Here is an 18458-nt window from a genome sequence, read left to right on the forward strand (position 1 = left end):
AATGCATTTTTAATAAATGAAACTGCATTGTATATTATTAATACACTAAAAAATCATCAACACTGCTTAACTCGATGTCCATCACTTATTTCCACATCTATGTATAAATAGTCTAAACATACCACTTCTACCGGATAATACGATAGCACCGTTAAAAATAGACATAAATGTCTCTCTAACGGATGAAGTCGATAACTACAAAAGTTTTCTTATTTAATGCCCTGAAACATGGGTTCCACATTGACATAGAAGTGCACCTAAAGACCATCCTATGGCACCATTTTAACACTTAGTTCACTATAGGCACACCCACAAAGGATTACATTAGTAAGAATGTCACTTTAGATACATTGTCTACATTGGTCTTTTACTGACACCATCTTAACTCAACCATATGCATATGTCTGCGATATTTACGATGGCATAGTAAACACTACACCCTGCATTGAAGGACAGGGATGGACAAAAAGAGGAGGTGATGAAAATAATTATAATTTTTGCCTCCTACTTATTTCTGTGTGGTATTATTTTTAACAAAATCGTAGTTCAAAGATTATTGACAACAATAAGTGCTGGCGTTTATGATTTTTCTTATTAGTATTTCTTTTTGATTTTACTATTAATATATTGATATTTTTTTTGATTTATCGTTTTGTCCATAGTATATGACGTAGGTAATTAAGTTTTGCTTTTTTTTGGAAAGTGAGACGATAAATATAGGCAGATTGGTTTTCCATCTAATAAGTGAGAGAAAAAAAAAGAATGATGTGGGCCCAGCGTTTTACGTACGTATCAAAGTATGGACGTACTTGTTTTTTTATACCTATATACGTGCACATACAATGCGAGTTTTTAGATAAATTTAATTGTATTTTTTTATAATAGATCTAATGGTTATAAATATGGGTCCACTGCATTCTAAAATTTTTTAAAGCGCCACATAACGACTTAGGAGTGTTTTTAGAGGTGCTATGTGGCGGCTTAGGAGCGATTATTGGAAGTTTAATGGACTTTTAGTAGATAATAGATAATAGATAGATTGAAGATTAGGAAAGGGAAGAGGATATGTGGGGAGAGAGGGAGTACGTATGTTACGTACCATCTGGAGGAGGTGGGGATCGGTGTGGAGAGGAGGATTTTATTTTTTTTTATTTGATCTAATGGTTGAAAATATTGGACCCACCAATTTAAAGGAAAATCAACGGTTAGATTTTTAGACTGCCACTTGGCATCTTTGGAGCGTTTGTAGGAGGACACATAGCGGCTTAAGAGCGCTTATAGGAAGTTTAATGGACTTTTAGTAAATAATAGATAATAGATAGATATGCCTGTACTAAACGCTATGGCAACATTTCGTTCGTTTCCCAAGAAATCCGTTCATCGGAAAATCCTGAACTTAAGATTTTCTAGACAAAAGAAAGTTCTTTTAGACGATGGTATTCGTGCATGGACAGGAGCTCAGGATAAGCCTCACGAAAATCTTACATTTCTTGAGGAGTTTCTACGATAGTGGAAACGTGTCTTATATTTTTTTAAGGAGGTTCTACCATAAACATTATTTAATGAAACATTTGTTTTAGCTGGTCGTGAAAAAAAACACTGGTTTTGCTTGGTGGACCGAGAAGCCCACACTTCTCAATTTGTCGAGCAAATCAATGACCAAAAGGAAATATATGTTTCCGGAGTTAAGCAACAATGATGGGATAGATCAAAGATTAAATACTTACTATATTGTTAATAATAATCTTGATTGGGAATGTTCTCCTTATTAGAAATCACCTCCTTGTCTAAAAAGGCACGATGAGTTTTAGAAATACCTGAACTCCAAACTTGCCATATACACCGCTAGGGGGATGACCATCTTGAATAGAAATCTTTAATTAATATTAACTTAAAAAGATACCATAAGAATTTTCAAGTGAATGGAAAACAGAGCAAACCTGCAGATTTTGTGAATGGAAAAAAGAACAGTACTTGATTCAGAGCAAACCTGCAGATTTTGTGAATGGAAAAAAGAACAGTACTTGATTCAGAGCAAACCTGCAGATTTTGGTCTAGAGTAGGCTCGTAAGGAAATAATAACATAAGTCTGCATGTTCTTATCTTGTGAATGTTGGTACATCTTTTAACCAAATTCTTACTTGACCTCTTGAGAGCTAAGTTGATGCAAATCATTTTCATGTGCATGTTTTGAGGTTAATCAGTTCATGTGCTGTGTTGGAATTTTTTTCAATACTTCCAATAGCCGAATATTGGTCACATGTAAGATAACATCATGTTTGGAAACATATTTGTCACCCTAGACTATAATTAATAGATCTAGTAATAGAGTATTTGAGCATTTTGTTTTGAACTCCCTTAAGGATATGGGAACACAGGAATTACAACAAGCAGTTCTACCATTTTTTTCCCCCAACACATGCATGCTCCTTTCAAGCTACTTCTATTCAGTACACTGTACACCAAAGAAGATTTTAAAAACCATCAAACAACCTCAAACAAAGTGCAAAGATTTTATTAATCAAATTTGTCAAATAAAATTGAAAAGCATTCTCCAGTAACACAATCGCCCTTGAAAACAATTCTATGTTTTGTGACGAGGAAAACATCATAATCTTATATTGCTAAGAGACAATTTTTGAACCCTCAAAAAACTGTCTAAATTAACACATCACAATTTGCAAGAAAAATGCATGCAGATTTATACATGTTTTGCTGATCATCATGATTGAGATTTCCATGGCCATAACATCTTCAGCTTAAACTGTGCAACTCATCCTTTTTCAGCTTGGGGTCCTACGTTAAATCCAACACTATCAATTGCTCCTCATGCTAGGTGCATGCACTGAACATGGTTTCTTGGTCTACTAATACACGAAAAATGGCAGCTCGGTTGCTTGGCATACGAATACATGGAAAATGGCAGCGGTTGGCATGTTGCAACGCAGAAATAATACACCACCATTGATCTGGCTCGACCGTTTCAAAATTGCTTGGGAGCTCGTCGCTGCTCTTATGTTCCTTCACTATTCAAAACCAGAGCCTATCATACAGCGGAATCTGAAGCCTGCAAACATATTACATGACAGGAATTTGGATAGCAAGATAGGTGATGTAGGTCTATTGACTTTGCTTCCAAATATGGGTCTATACCTGTCGATAATGATCAAGAGCGCTGCCATAGTGGGCACTTTCTGTTACATAGATCTAGGGTATCAGAGAAGTGGTTAACAATTACCAGATCTTAGTAGCTTTGATCTGCAAACCAATAGAAGATTCAGACACTCATCACATATAAATGAACCCACAATCTCACATAAGAAAGAAACCCAAAGGACCCTTCACGCTTCAGACTGTCCTGAGTCTGAAGAAGCAAACCTCTTCAATCATCACATAATGAGAAATGAAGGAAGAAGTAAAGAAGAAGCAAACCTGCATCGGGGCGACGAACACGCCAAAGCCGAGGAACCCCTGCCGCTTGGAGATATATACCATTGATCAAGTGTAAGGTCTTATCTAAATGGGATCATTTTGTTCTAATCATTGTCCACAAATATAATCATATAGAGCAATGCACCTTTTCTGCAATATATATGATATGAAATCATGATTAAATTAGAAATATGTGGATGGAACATAACATGTATTCCAAAACAATAACATTTGCGATCAGAGATTTGGTAGTGAATTAGAGTGTTTTTTTCCAACCACAAATTTGACTTGGAATAACATGCCATTTGGTTAACTTATTAAAAAAGCTACTTCCTCCGTTTCACAATATAAGACTTTCTAGCATTATCCACATTTATTTAGATATTAATGAATTTAGACATATGTATGTGTTTAGATTCATTAACATCTATATGTATATAGGCAATGCTAGAAAGTCTTACATTGTGAAACAGAGGGAGTAACATTTGTAATCAGAAAGAGTTGGCTGTGAATATATGTGTCATTCCCAACCACTACATTATCTTAGAAAAAAAATTGCCAACCACTAATTTTAGTTTGTCATGCCTTCTAGCCAACTCCTTAAAAGGTTAGGATTTCGACCACAATAAGGCCCTGACATAAACTTGTTGACCATCTGTAATCTTTTGTACTTGTACATCACAATACATTATAGGAATCATTTAGTTTCAATGCTGATGATAGCTCATAATCAAGATATAGATTAAGCTTAGGTTCATACTGTCACAAGTGCGAAAAAAAGACAAACCATGTGACTTCATGCTCCTGCTCAAGTGCTCATCATTTCATCAAGTGATGTACATATATAGGATATAAGAAGCACTCTAGAGGAAAATGTTACATTCAAGCATGCACATGATTAATTAATCTACTGAAATAATCGTGATGTTAACAAGTAAAAATACTATAGCTAGATGGAAGGCACAGGACAAGGTACTGACCTCCTCAATTAGGCACAGGCAAGGTGATTCTTTCTGTTCCCTCAAGGTCTTCTTTTAATGCACCTTGGAATTGGCTGGGCTTGAATCCTAAAAACCAGAGCATAAAACAAGATACAAGTAAACTCCCAATCAGTTAAGAAAGATGCATGTCTAGTTTGTAGTACAGAATTAAAGGGTTCCGGCTCATGCAAAAATCTTTTCAAATAGAAGATAGGAGAAGGTACAATGAAAAGCTTAATAGATGGCGAAGAAAAATAGTTAGATAAACGGATGGATAGCATAGAGACATAGAACTCACCTCTGCTACAGTAGTGGCCATGAAACCCAGGGAAACAATGGCAGATTGCATCAATGCAATCACCCTTAAAAAACTTCTGGCAAAAACATAAGACCAACACAAGGGTGCTACTTGGAGGATTTAATTCACTTTGATTATTCTCTATCTCTCTCTCTGTCTTGGAGTGCCATATAAACAGATACGCTTTCTGGCAAATCGTGTTCACAGTATAGCAAGAATAATCTGGGAACCCAACGCCCTAATCCGTAAACAAGCACCAGCCAATCGTAACACCACTCGAACCGGAGCCCTAATCGCCCAATACCCGCACCGCGACACTAAAATTGGAGCCCAAATGACGCCAAAATCAGAACAGTACAGAAGCAGACCAATTGAGTAAATCTTAGAGCGGGAAAACTCCGAGGGACCCTCACCTTCGACGGTCATCGCCATCTCCGCGAGCAAGCGGCGGCATCTGGCGGCATGACAATCCGACGACGACAGAGGGGCGGCACGTGACGGATGCAACGAAGGCGGAGGGGCGACGTGGGAGAGGATGGGGAATCGGCGTGCAGCAGGGCGGCGCGACGGATGGGGAAGTTGAGGACGGCAGTGGAGGCGGCGGTGGAGGAGGCAGTGACCTGGCAACGGGAGGACTTCGTGCGGCGGGGATCGGTGGAGCAGAACGGCGTGGAAGGCGTCAACGGCGACGAGCCGGAGGCGGTGGCAGATCGGCGAGGCAGAGGACGGAGCGGCGGCTGATAGGGAGGGGAGCGCTGATGGCGGAGCGTTTTCCGGCATCGGCGCGTGCGGGAGCGGAATTTATGGTGGGAGAGCGAGAGAGAGGAAGACGGGCGTGCGGCACGACCGCGCGAGGGAGGGGGCGTGCGGTGATCGAGGGAGGTGGGAGGTGGGATTGATCTCGATCGTTAGGATTTTCTCGAGATGATCTGGACCATTGCGTGAGGAATAAAAGAACAAGTGGTGAGTGAATGAGTGAAACCATTTGTTGAACTATAGGATAGAGATAGATTCACATTTTATGGCTGCTGAGTTTCACAATCTGGAAATCAGCTATCTCGTTTGCTTGCTAGCTCAATTATCAACCATATCTAAATTATGAAATATAAAGCTTATATTTTAAGTTGATTTCGAGGTTTTTCTACCGCATTATATTTTTTTATTAGACTTTATGTCGCTAAAAATATATATACCATATTACAGATGGGTTGTATCGTAGCTAAAACACAACCCACCCTACCTCTACCCACTCAGATGCGTTTTAGCGCTTCCTTACATATATACTTTATATACAAACGTATATATGAAGAAAAAAAAAGTGAGGACGCATTGCGTGGGGAGTGGCGCGCAACTAGGCGCCGGTTAGCATTCCCCTTACATTCGCGCCAATAGTAGCTAAACTGTTTGCTACCAAAAATACATTTGGACAAGCAAAAAACGATTTTTCATGCTTATTTATATATATGGCCAAATTAGATCAGGCCAAAAGTGTTCCCAAGAGCTGACTTGAAAAACAAAACCGAGAGCAAGAATTCATCGGTGCACATGTGGCAGCTGCATGACATATACTGCAATTAGTTCATAAAACTGTGACACTGCGATTATATCTTAATTGTACAAAGTTATAACAATACATTGATCAAACATAATAAATACAACAATTAACCACTTAAAAAAGGAGGGGAAACTGCAGAAACATATTCAGTTCCTCATCCCTGTCGCCCTGCTTGTCCTACGTACCCTATATATTTTCAAGGATACGTACCCTATGTATGAAATACGGTACATACATACGTATATACGTACTGCTGCACTGTAGGCCTGTAGCTACTGGTACAACAAAAAAAAATCAATGGTAAATTAATTAATCACTTAGTAAGTAATTAATTAGTTACTATGCTTGATCGATTAATTAGCTTAGCTTAGCTAATTATCCTTTGCTATTAGCTTGCAATGGATCGATATCGAATCGATCACGGCTCGAGCTTGACGAACTCGTAATCGCCTTCCTCCCCTTTCTTGGACCCCGACCCGCCGCCGGCTTGCTGCGCGTCGCCGGCCTCGCCGCCGCCGGCCTTCCTCTGCGTGAGCGCGACGCCGCCAGCCTCGCCCTTGGGGCTGCCGGAGTGGGGGCTCGCCGCCGCGTGGTCGCCGGCGGCGTCGCCGTGCTTGGATGAGGACGCCGCCGCCGGCTTCTTCTTGACGCCGGCGCGCCAGTTCTTGAGCGCCTTGGACGTCTGGTCGTCGAAGATTGACTGCTTCATCGTTGACCCCATCTGACCGTGCACGGACACGTGTCAGTCCAGGGATATAACCACGTGGCAATAATATTTTTTTAAAGGAAGAACACTTAAATATAATAGGAGTACTCGCTTTGTTTCATATTTGCGATATGCTTTAACTTTTTTTAAACTCCTTTAACAAAATTTATAGAAAAACGTAGTAGACTGTAAATATATAAATATATTATTAAAATATATTGAATGTTAGATTTAATAAAATTAATTTGACGTTACAAATATTGCTAATTTTTTAAAAAAATTGATCAAATTTAAAAATAAGTTTAATCAAGAAAAAAAGTTAAAACAATTTATAATATAAAAGGGATGGAGTAATATACTTGTGAGACGAGTGCATAGAGGGGGAGAGTGACATAGCTACACAAGAACTGAACCACAACTCTGCAGGCACACAAAATCATAATCAATTTTCAGACGATAAATCAAAACCAAATTCAATGATCACAATATCTACAAATTCTGGATCGAAACTTATCGTTCTGAAATGAAAAAAAAAGGATGAGTAGTTTGGTGTTAATTAATTATTACCCGAGGCAGAGGCGAGCAAAGACGAACTCTTTGGAGTCATTGAAGCAGGAGTCCATGCCGTACTCGTACTACACAAACACACAACACAGAAGCAGTGAGACAAGATCAATCAATCTACTGAAGATTTTCATGAAGCAGAACTGAAGAAATTCAGTGAGCAAAGATTGGGTCACCAGTATCCAGAGGAAGTAGATGATCTGGAAGCCATTCTGCGCAAAACAAGAAGAAGAATCAATCAAAGGTCAGGTATAGCTTATCACTAATTGCAATGGTGGATGGCGATAATTAATTAATGGAGATCAATGGAGAGAAAAAAAAATGATTGATTGAGACCGACCTGGAAGAGGGTGAAATGGATGAGGAAGAGGACGAAGGTTGGTCGGCTGAACCAGAAGTAGGAGTCGCTGACCTGCACCAGCGGTATCCCCTGGATCACCGCGTGCCGCTCCGTGATGTCGATCGCCATCCTGCAGATGATCCCCTGCAGCTTCGTCCCCACCGACAGGATGGTCTGCCATTTTCACCCAATAACGCATCACTCACTCATCACTGATTCATCATTCTTCAGTTCAGCTCAGCACAATTCAGTTCAGTTCAGGGCAGTTTTGTTTACTTCAGCTCAGTTCAGTTTAGGATTGAAATGCATATATGATGGAAATTCAGCTAAGTCAGCTCAGTTTAGTTCAGTTCAGTTAAGTTCAGTTCAGGATTGTGGTGATGTATGAACATTGTATACTTACCACCACTGGCATGATGGAGATCCAAAGCATGGTATGCAACCCTGGAACATATGAATGCAGAGGTCAGTAATTCATCAAGTATATACACGAACAAATCAGGCAAGATCACTGCAGATTTTTAGAAAAAGCAAGAAATGTGCAGATCAGGGACTGACCGCTGACATTGAGGAGCAGGAAGATGAGAGCAGATGCCCAAAGGGGAGGGCTGCAATAAACATTCAGGCCAACAATAATATACTTAATTCGTGATGGTTCAGTACCAAGAAAAAAATTGACAGATTGCAAGATGAGAATGTGATTAGCATTTAGCAGCACACCTGATTCCGACAATGACCTTGAAATCGTCCTCGAGAGACCGTTTGATGTACTTCTGGAAATCGAACTTGCTGCCAGGAGCTAAATGAACCTGCAAAAACATTATTAACCACTCAAAAGCAATATTATCTGGGATATAATATGTTTTGCACGCAGATGCTGAGAGATCATCCAAGCTTGTGTTGTACTCACGTTGACGAAGCTGTGACGCAACGCGCAGTAGTCGGCCCTCCTGACTGATCTGAAGAACTGCCTGAAGAAATTGCTCTGCATTTGACGATCATCAGAGAGGAAATTCATGTCAGAAGAACTGAATTTCTCGCCTTCTTGTGGCAGTTGGTTTTTCTTGTCAGAAATGGTGAACCGAGCTGACAAATCGATCTTACAATGTAGAACGACGCCGGCGTCTTGTTCAGCACGTTCATGTGCTGCCTGACGAACGACGTCTCGTGAGTAAATCTGAACTTCGTCGGATCTGCAATGCAATGCATAGAGTTAATTATGCGGAAAGTAGTATTTTCTGCACCTACTGTATGCATGTAGTATAAATAGTTAAATAAAAATTTGAAAAAGTTTGACAAGATATATTATGATAATATAAGTTAATATACAAATATGAAGCTACAAATTCTATCTAAAGTTTACGAAATAAAAATAACAAATTTTATCTGCATTATGCGGTGTCAATTTCTTTTTCTTGAACGATAAATCATATTTGACTGTATGTTACTATATACTTCTAGCATCACAATCAATCTATTCATTTTCTTTTATTTTTTTAACAACTATTCATGTAATAAATAATAGGTGCCATTGCATCTAGTTGTAAAAAATCTATATCCGTTAATTATGTTAGTTAATCTTCAGAGGGTGAAGAAATAACAAAAAATGCAACATATCAAGGCGTATATATATATATGTACCATTAGCGAACTCGAAATCTTGGCCCGCGGCTTCTTTTTCCCACTCTTTCCATCCACGAATCTGCAGCAGCGTCGCCATGAACGCGGCTCGAAGCTATTAGCCGGGATCACCATGAAAGAAGAAGAAGAAGAAGAAGAAGAAAAAGAAGAAGAGGAGGAGGAGGAGGAGGAGGAGAAAGAGAGCTTTGCCTTGGCCCTGCCAAGCGCCATGGTGATGGCGCTGTATGTGACGTGGAAGACGGCGAGGAAGAAGATGAAGATGTGCAGCTGGTGCAGCGCGTTGATGGAGATCAGAGACACCTTCCCCTGCACAAGTTGACACCATCCATGGAGCTTGTTAATCACTACATCCATTTTTTATGTGTGACGTCGTTGACTCTTCGCACAACGTCTAACCATTAGTTTTATTTTAAAAAATATTATATGTGTGTGCAAGTATAAATTAAAATTGTAGTTTTTAATGATAGAATAAGTCCCAACAAAATAAATAAGACAAATGGTGAAACATCACATTAACATCCTTTCGCGATCGGTCGGATGCAGAAAGAAGAAGAAGAAGAAGAAGAAGAAGAAGAAGAAGAAGAAGAAGAAGGAGGTTGTGACCGACATCGGGGCATTTGGTTGTCATCTTGGCCTCGGCGAGCAAGCGGTGGTGAGGGTGGGAGAAGGCGGCGGCGAAGGGAGGGCCGACGCCGACGAGACTGAAGTGCTCGGCCGGCGTGGCCTCGTGTTCGCCGCCGGCCGGCGTGGCCCCTTGTTCGCCGCCGGCCGGCGTGGCCCCGTGTTCGCCGCCGGCCGGCGTGGCCCCTTGTTCGCCGCCGGCCGGCGTGGCCCCGTGTTCGCCGCCGGCCGGCGTGGCCCCGTGTTCGCCGCCGGCTTCCATGGTGGTGGCCCCGTGTTCGCCGCCGGCCGGCGTGGCCCCGTGTTCGCCGCCGGCCTCCATGGTGGTGGCCCCATGGCCGCCGGCGGTGGCGGCGGCGTCGCCGTGGTGACTCTTGCCGGTCTCGGTGTGGATGGTGGAGGCCTTGAGGCGGCACGGGAGCATGGTGTCGGCGGCCTTCTCAGTGATGCAGATCTTGATGATGTAGTTCTGGCCGAACACGAGCAGCAGCGAGATGAACCCTAGCACCATGAGCTCCGTCTTCACCTTCTCCAGCGCCTCCACCATCGCCTTCTTCTTCCGGTGCGAGAAGAACTCCCCGATCTTGTGGAGCCCCTTCTCGAGGAGGATGGAGATGAGCACGATGACGCCGCACACGGAGGCGACGGCCCATGTCGGCGTCTGGTCGAGCTCCCTCGTGTTGCCGCCGCCGCCTCCCCCGCCGCCCATGGCCGCCCGCGCCGCCTAGAGCTCACCGCCGCTCGCCGGTGGGATTGGATGGATCAACCGTGAAAGATCAAACCAAACGAGGGAGACAAAGAAGAAGAAGATGATGATGAACTGGTGAAGCAAGCGGAGCTAAGCTAGATCAGCGAGAGGAAGAGGAAGGCGAGGAGGAGGAGGAGGGGGACGGCAATGGTGGATGGCAACGGTGATCGATTCGCCAATAATTTCTTGGTCGCGTAGGATTAGGGCATGCATGCATGAGAGGAGTGATGAAGGATTGGGAATTTTTGAAGGCCGCTAATTTGGACGCACGCAGCTTTTGCGCGCGAAGCGTGGAGGATCCGTTAATCCATTTCCGTTTGAGTTTTCCCGCCTAAAAATAGCCATGGCATCTCTTCTAGCAATGCTACTTGTTTAATAGCCAGCTGGTGAATATCTTTTCGATGTCATATGGAAGATGAATGCGCGCGTGCTGTGCGATTTTTCATTTTAAACTAGATTTCTGAACTTAGAACGCAAAGAAGTTAGTTAATTCATTAAGATTATGCTTATACCATGTAGAAGGTTCCATCGGAATAATTATTATTTATTTCAAGCCATTTCGGTTCTTTCTTAATCTTCAAAAAGAAAGAAATTTCGTAATGGAAAGGTAGGATGAAAAAAGGAAAAAAAATCTGGGCACATATTGGTGATGTGAATAATCTGCATTTCAGAAAAATCTCTATTTTTTTTGGAAAGTTCCATTCACAACTTAGTTACAAGCACGGCTATATGAGTTATTGTCGTTTATCAAGCTAGTGTCAGTTGTCTGTGCGTGCATCTACACGCATATGAGAATGCATGCATTTCCTTAATGGAATTGCAAATTAACATTCGACAGAAAACTTAGGAGAAATTATGTTGAATTTTCGGATGGACTTTAAGATCCATGCAGGCTGGACGGGGTAAAAATATGCAAAGGGCTTTTGTTTAATGGAATTGCTATTTAACATTCGATAAATGTATTTTATGAATTTTTCCTATATTTTCACTATTTTTCTATATTTTTCCATTCGATATTCATATTCCCTATTTTCTTTATTTTTCTTATTTTTCTGACACAAACGGTTTTCCTATATTTTTTAATTTGTTCCCTATAAATTTTTCATATTTCTTTTCCAAAATTTTCATGGGTTAATCAGGTTGACAGGTTGCCTGAGCCAACACTTCCCCCTAGTCTTCTTGGTCCTGCTTGGGCTGAGGCCTCAGCACGTGGGCCAACATCGCACGGTTACCGTGCCTACCAATATGTACCATAATGAGCTATGCTAATACATGGGACTAAACACAGCATGGCGGACGACACGGTGCCACACTCATGCAGGAGTAGCGGCTAGCGCGAAGGTGGAGTAGTAGTCGGCGCGAAGGTGGAGCAGCGGCCGGCTCAACTTACGGCGACCGTGCGGCGCGATGCGGGCGTCGGCGCGTGACGCGCGCGGTGGCGCACTCGTGTAGGAGCGGCGGCCGGCGTGGCTGCGCGCCACACGACAGCAGCAGAAGACGGCTGCCGCTGCCTTTTGCTAATACATGGGACTAAACACAGCGTGGTGGACGACACGGTGCCACACTTATGCAGGAGTAGCGGCTAGCGCGAAGGTGGAGTGGTAGCTGCGCGAAGGTGGAGCAGCGGCCGGCTCAGCTTGCAGCGACCGTGCGGCGCGATGCGGGCGCCGGCGCGTGACGTGCGCGGTGGCGCACTCGTGTTGGAGCGGCGGCCGGCGTGGCTGCGCGGCACACGACTGCAGCAGAAGACGGCCGTCGCCGCCTTCTGCTAATACATGGGATTAAACACAGCGTGGCGGACGACACGGTGCCACACTCATGCAGGAGTAGCGGCTAGCGCGAAGGTAGAGTGGTAGCCGCACGAAGGTGGAGCAGCGGCCGGCTCAGCTTGCGGCGACCGTGCGACGTGATGCGGGCGCCGGCGCGTGACGCGGTGGCGCACTCGTGTAGGAGCGGCGGCCGGCGTGGCTGCGCGGCACACGACTGCAGCAGAAGACGGCCGCCGCCGCCGCTTCATTGTACGTCCTCTGAACCCCGCGCCTCCATGCCCAGCTCTTCTCTGCCCCGCTCCCCGACCCCACGGCGTCGCCTGGCGGCATCGTGGCGCTCCCTCCCTCGCTGGTGTACGGCTCCGATCAGCAGGCCTCCCTCGTCATGCACGTCAACCGCGGGTTCCTACTCATGTGCTAGCCCAGCATGAGCCATCTCCTCCACGTCGATATGGAGGATGGAGAAGCGCCAGCCATAGCAGTGTGGAAGGAGGGGATAGAGAGAAGAGAGAAGGAAGACTTGACATGTGGGCTCAAGGACATTTTAGAACTTTCACACAATTTCTCTCTCCTATTCAACTGGAAATTATTAATTTAATGGGTGCGGTGTCCACTAGCAAATAACACATTTTGAGAGTGTATTCCCCCAAAAGTCACTTCGCGCGGTGTTCTACGGCTGAAACCGTAAAGTCACGATGTCTTGTGGCAAAATTTGTCTTTTTAGAATGTCAAAGTCACGATGTTTTGTGGCGAAATTTGTCTTTTTAGAATGTGCCCTAAAGTGCTGATGATTATATGTCTGAAATTGAGTTTTTGTCGTAATTAAATGAGTATACAAATAGATAAATTAAATATTAAAGGTTGATTAAAAATGTTTTCAAAGAAATGTTGATCAAGATTTTTTTTTTTAGAAAAAGTCATACCGTTTAGGAGTTTAGAAAGGATGCTAATCTATCATCCGCTATCAAATGGGCAAGGATTAAAGTTCAGGTACGTACTCCATGCTTGAGTTCGATAAGTTTTTTCTTCTAGTGTGTCCGTCTAAAGAAGCACCTAACTATAGTTCTTTCTACATCTCAAAATATAATAATTAATCTAGTAACGTTATGAAATACTTGGTACTATGAATTTTGATACACCGTTTGAGAGACACCACGACGCTGCCTCTCCCTATGGGCTCTTTTAGGCCCATCCGATCAAAGCCCAAGAGCAAGCCCAACAAAGAAAAGCACAAGCCCAAAAAAAGAACAGAAGACTCTTAAAACTGAGGAATAAGTTCACTGGAGGTCCCTCAACTTAACAGCGAGATTTTTCGAGATCCCTTAACCACAAAACCAGAAATCTCCACCTCTAAAATATACAAAACCGTTCCCTCAAGGTCCCTAGGCAGTATATATGGGTGGTTTCGCTGACGTGGCATTCTAGTTAGCAAAAATAATTAAAATTAATATGTGCGGCCCACATGTAAGTGAGACAATAAGTTCACCGGAGGTCCCTCCACCTCTCCGCCGCCGCGCTCGCCCGCCGCCGCTCCGCCGCTGTGCACGCCCTCCGCTGCTCTGCCCGCATCCGCGCTCGCCTGCCGCCGTTCCACCGCCACGTTTGCCCTCCGGTGAACTAGGATGCCACGTCAGCGAAACCACCCATATATACTGCCTAGGGACCTTGAGTGAACGGTTTTGTATAGTTTAGGGGATGGAGATTTCTGATTTTGTGGTTAAGAGACCTCAAAAAATCTCGTTGTTAAGTTAAAGGACCTCCGGTGAACTTATTCCTAAAACTGACTGGGTAATCTGACACATCTTTATCTGGCTTTCTTTTTATGTGCATCTTCCTAAAATTGTATTGCCGGTACACAAACTTGTCAGTGGGTGCAATCCAGTGTACGAACATGTAAAATGCTCGTTTTGGTGCATAAACTTGTCTGATGCGTGCGGAGGAAGATGAAAAGAACACTAAATGGCTAATCTTATTGATTTAGGGGCTGATTAGGATAGTACGTAAATATATATCTGAGAAGGTTGCTTTTAGACATATACCTCTCCGATAAAAAAATATAATGGGATATAGTGATAGTATAAAAAAGATCAAGAAAAAACTTAGCAATGATATGAGTGTTAGAAATATATGAAATTCATCATTTCCATGATGAAGGATAAAGTAGAGACCAAATTTATACGTATTGCATATCTTATGCATACTCACTACACGTATGCACGTCACATCCTAATCAACATCAGCTTCGTAAAATTAACATTACCAAGTTATTTTGGTCCTCGTTCGCACGAACTAGACAAGTTCATGTACTGAAACGAGCATTTTACAAATTTATGTATTAAATCGCACCCACCTAATAAGTTTTTGTACCACCAATGCAATTTACTCTAGTAACTTTCTATCTCCCTCTTAGAGCAGGCACAATAGCAGACTATTAGCTAGCTATAAATATATTTTAATGAGATAAAAGATGAGAGCAAAGAGCAGCGGGCTATAGATCTGTAGCCAGTTGCAGCACGGACTCTAAGACGCAATGTGTGTATGGCAGGTGGAACCATATATTAATAGTATAGTAAGCAACTATTGTATGAATTGGCTATTAGATCGGTTATAGATGAATGGGAGCTAGTAGTGGGCTGTAATATTAAACTTGCTCTTACCTTTCACCCGAGAGAATGAATCCAGGGAAAGAAGTTAGATGCGTTCTCTAGGGCTAGCCAGCTGGTATATACCACGCCTCTCCCCCTTGTCTCTTTGCACGAGACATATGCCATAGTGGCTACGCAAAAATCTGGGATATGTAACCACTCCTATACAATAATCTTTTCTCAGAACTATTAACAAGAAAAACGTGACTACACGTTGGGCGCTCGATCCGGTAGCAAAAAAATCGGGCGCCCACGTGCAAAACTATTTTAAACTATTTTTTCTCGTAAATTATTTATGCAAATGATGATCCGATTGTACCATTAAATTTGTTGCAATTAAATCTTTAAAACAAGACTACACATGGATATATTCCAATAAATTTTTTAAGCTTATTATTGAATTATTTTTAAATGTTGCACGTTGTTCCACCAAGTATATATCGGAATTGTTTCCCTAAGTAGATCGAAAATGTTTTAATCGTTTAAATCGGGCGCTGTTTCACCTTATATAAAAATAATGTTTCAGCAAATAGCAAAAAAATGTTTCAGTTCACTCCAACATTTGATCCATACATAGTGAAACATCACGAGTACACTAGGTTAAACATTTTTTTAGAACAAAAAATGAAACGAATTCCCTTAATAGAGGGTTTTTATAATATGTGGCTTATTTATTGCAAAAGAATGTTTCAATTCACTGTAATATTAAATCTATACATTGTGAAACATTGTGAGTGCACTAGGTGGAAAAAAATAAAACGAATTCCCTTAATAGAGGGTTTCCAAAATATGTGGGTGATTTGTTGCAACGTCGTGCATGGTGGGGACATGCGGCAGTGCGGTAGGGAGACGTGGTGGGGCCCTATGGGCGCGCGCACGCGCGTCGCACTAGTACATATCCTTCCATCTGTGACGGCCCATAACAAGACTGGAATTTGCGGGCCGTCACAAGGAAGTAATCTCAATCGGGCCGAAGTTTCACCCGATTGAGATATGGTCGCACAGCCATGGTATATCGGCATAAAACTAAAGCCCGTCACGGATGACACTTATCTGTGACGGGCCATAGTTGAGGCCCGATTAAGATGAGGGTTCCATATCTCAATCGGGCCCTAAACGAAGCCCGTCACAGATGAGGGTCATCTATGACGGGCTCCAACTAGAGGCCCGATTGAGATAAGTTTAATGCCCGTCACACATGACACTCTTTTTTGACGGGCTTTTATTAAGGCCCGATAGAGATTACTTGTATGCCCGTCACGGTTGATTGTTTTAGGGCCGTTACAGATATTTGTTGCACAGTATAAATAGCCCCCACCACCTAGTGTAACTATTTCCCACTGTTCACTATTTTGGTGGGAGGCTATAGGGGGCAATTTTTTGTCTTTTTTTCCAAGAAAAACAAAAAATTCCCAAAAGTGATCAAAATGGATCAATCAAGTGAGTAATATTAATCATTAATTGAGCAATTTCATCACGTATTACTTTTGCAATACTGATCTTATAAGATGTGCATGTAATTTTTTTTTATTTTGTAGCAATCGATCGAAGTTGGATGTATGCGAAAAATTTGAAACGTCATTCTACGGAGTACAGAAAAGGCGTAATAAATTTTATGAACGCCATGGACGAGGATCGGAAAAGAAGAAACAGTGATTACATGTGTTGTCCATGTGCAGATTGCAAGAATGAGAATATGTTTGATAGCGCAGAGGACGTACACGGTCATTTGATACAACGAGGATTCATGAAGGGCTATACATGTTGGGTGTAGCATGGAGAGCAAGAATCAGGAAGTGGAGTTGCAGCAGACAGAAGTGGTGCGCATAATCAGGAAGATGAAGAAGAGCATGACATGTTTATACCTTCTCCATTGGGCAGTGAAATGGTTGATGTGGATCACGATCTGCTGCAAGACATGTTATGTGACGTTGAGGACCTAGCCCAGAATGAGAGAGATGGAATGAAGTTCAGTAGGTTGGTTAGTGATTCCGTGACGGCTCTGTACGCTGGATGCAAAGCAAAACACACTAAGTTGTCAGTTACCTTGGACCTAATGAAGCTGAAGGCAAGTAGTGGATGGACAGACAAGAGTTTCACAGATCTTTTAGGAATTTTGAAGGCTATGCTTCCTGTTGAGAACACATTGCCCGCGACGACATACGAAGCAAAGCAGGTTCTATGTCCACTAGGGTTAGAGGTTCGTAGAATTCACGCTTGTCCAAACGACTGCATATTGTACCATAAGCAATATGCGGACTTGGATGCTTGTCCTGTCTGCAAGGCTTCTCGATCCAAGTGAAAGAAAAGTGCTGATGAAGGAAATAAGTCAAAGAGGGGTGGTCCGGCAAAGGTTGTGTGGTATCTACCTATCATTGATCGTTTCAAGAGAATCTTTGTCAACCTGAACGAAGCGAAGTTAGTACGTTGGCACGCCACGGAGAGAAGGAATGACGGTATGCTTAGACACCTAGCGGATTCGATTGAATGGAGGAATATCGATCGAAAACACAAAGACTTTGCTGCCGACCCTAGAAACATGAGGATATGTCTGTGTACGGATGGAATGAAGCTTTTCGGTGACATGAGTAGTACTCACAGCACTTGGCCAGTTCTTATTGCGAACTATAACCTCCCGCCATGGTTATGCTTTAAACGAAAATATATTATGTTGTGCTTGTTAATCCAAGGTCCGAGGCAACCCGGCAATGATATCGATGTATTCCTGGAGCCTGTTATCGACGATCTGGAGATTCTTTAGAAAGAAGGTGTGGAAACTTGGGATGCATATGGTCAGGAGAACTTCAAGCTAAGAGTTCTATTGTTCTGCACCATTAATGACTACCCTGCACTCGGTGATCTTTCCGGACAAACTATAAAAGGAAAGAAGGCATGCTCCGATTGCAAGGAACATACACGAAGCCGGTGGTTGAAGAAATCACGAAAGATGGTATACATGGGTCATCGGAGGTGGCTCCCGCTACGTCACGCATTTAGAAGAAGGAAGAAAATTTTTAATGATAAGAGAGAACTTCAGCCTGCTCCCAAAGATTTGTCCGGAGATGAGGTCCACAATATGGTCAAGGACATAAGCAATGAGTTTGGGAAGAAAAGAAAACGTAGCAAGACAAAGGAGAAGGGTATGTGGAAGAAAAAATC

The 18458-nt window shown here is 42.6% G+C and overlaps 1 protein-coding gene and 1 long non-coding RNA gene across 4 annotated transcripts; both read right to left on the bottom strand.

Moving 5' to 3' along the window:
* Window positions 1–2389: 2389 nt before the first annotated feature.
* On the bottom strand, window positions 2390–5528 carry LOC127773167 (uncharacterized). Of its 3 annotated transcripts, XR_008017519.1 has the most exons (5): window positions 5124–5528; window positions 4711–5027; window positions 4413–4499; window positions 3433–3582; window positions 2392–3258 (listed from the first exon to the last, which is right to left on the bottom strand). It is a non-coding gene; the product is annotated as an uncharacterized LOC127773167 (long non-coding RNA). The 3 variants fall into 3 exon arrangements; XR_008017518.1 differs by having other exon boundaries at window positions 2390–3258; window positions 4413–5027; XR_008017520.1 differs by lacking the exon at window positions 4711–5027 and having other exon boundaries at window positions 2394–3258.
* A 728-nt stretch (window positions 5529–6256) lies between these two features.
* On the bottom strand, window positions 6257–11085 carry LOC127774132 (MLO-like protein 9). The gene is made up of 13 exons (XM_052300416.1): window positions 10124–11085; window positions 9706–9822; window positions 9517–9577; window positions 8980–9068; window positions 8786–8860; window positions 8596–8684; window positions 8434–8483; window positions 8279–8319; window positions 7876–8049; window positions 7712–7747; window positions 7539–7606; window positions 7331–7391; window positions 6257–6986 (listed from the first exon to the last, which is right to left on the bottom strand). The coding sequence occupies exons 1-13, from the start codon at window positions 10844–10846 to the stop codon at window positions 6684–6686; spliced, it is 1887 nt and encodes a 628-aa protein (XP_052156376.1). The 5' UTR covers window positions 10847–11085; the 3' UTR covers window positions 6257–6683.
* Window positions 11086–18458: the final 7373 nt, after the last annotated feature.

This window comes from Oryza glaberrima, chromosome 5, assembly GCF_000147395.1.
Source record: "Oryza glaberrima chromosome 5, OglaRS2, whole genome shotgun sequence".
NCBI lineage: Eukaryota > Viridiplantae > Streptophyta > Magnoliopsida > Poales > Poaceae > Oryza > Oryza glaberrima.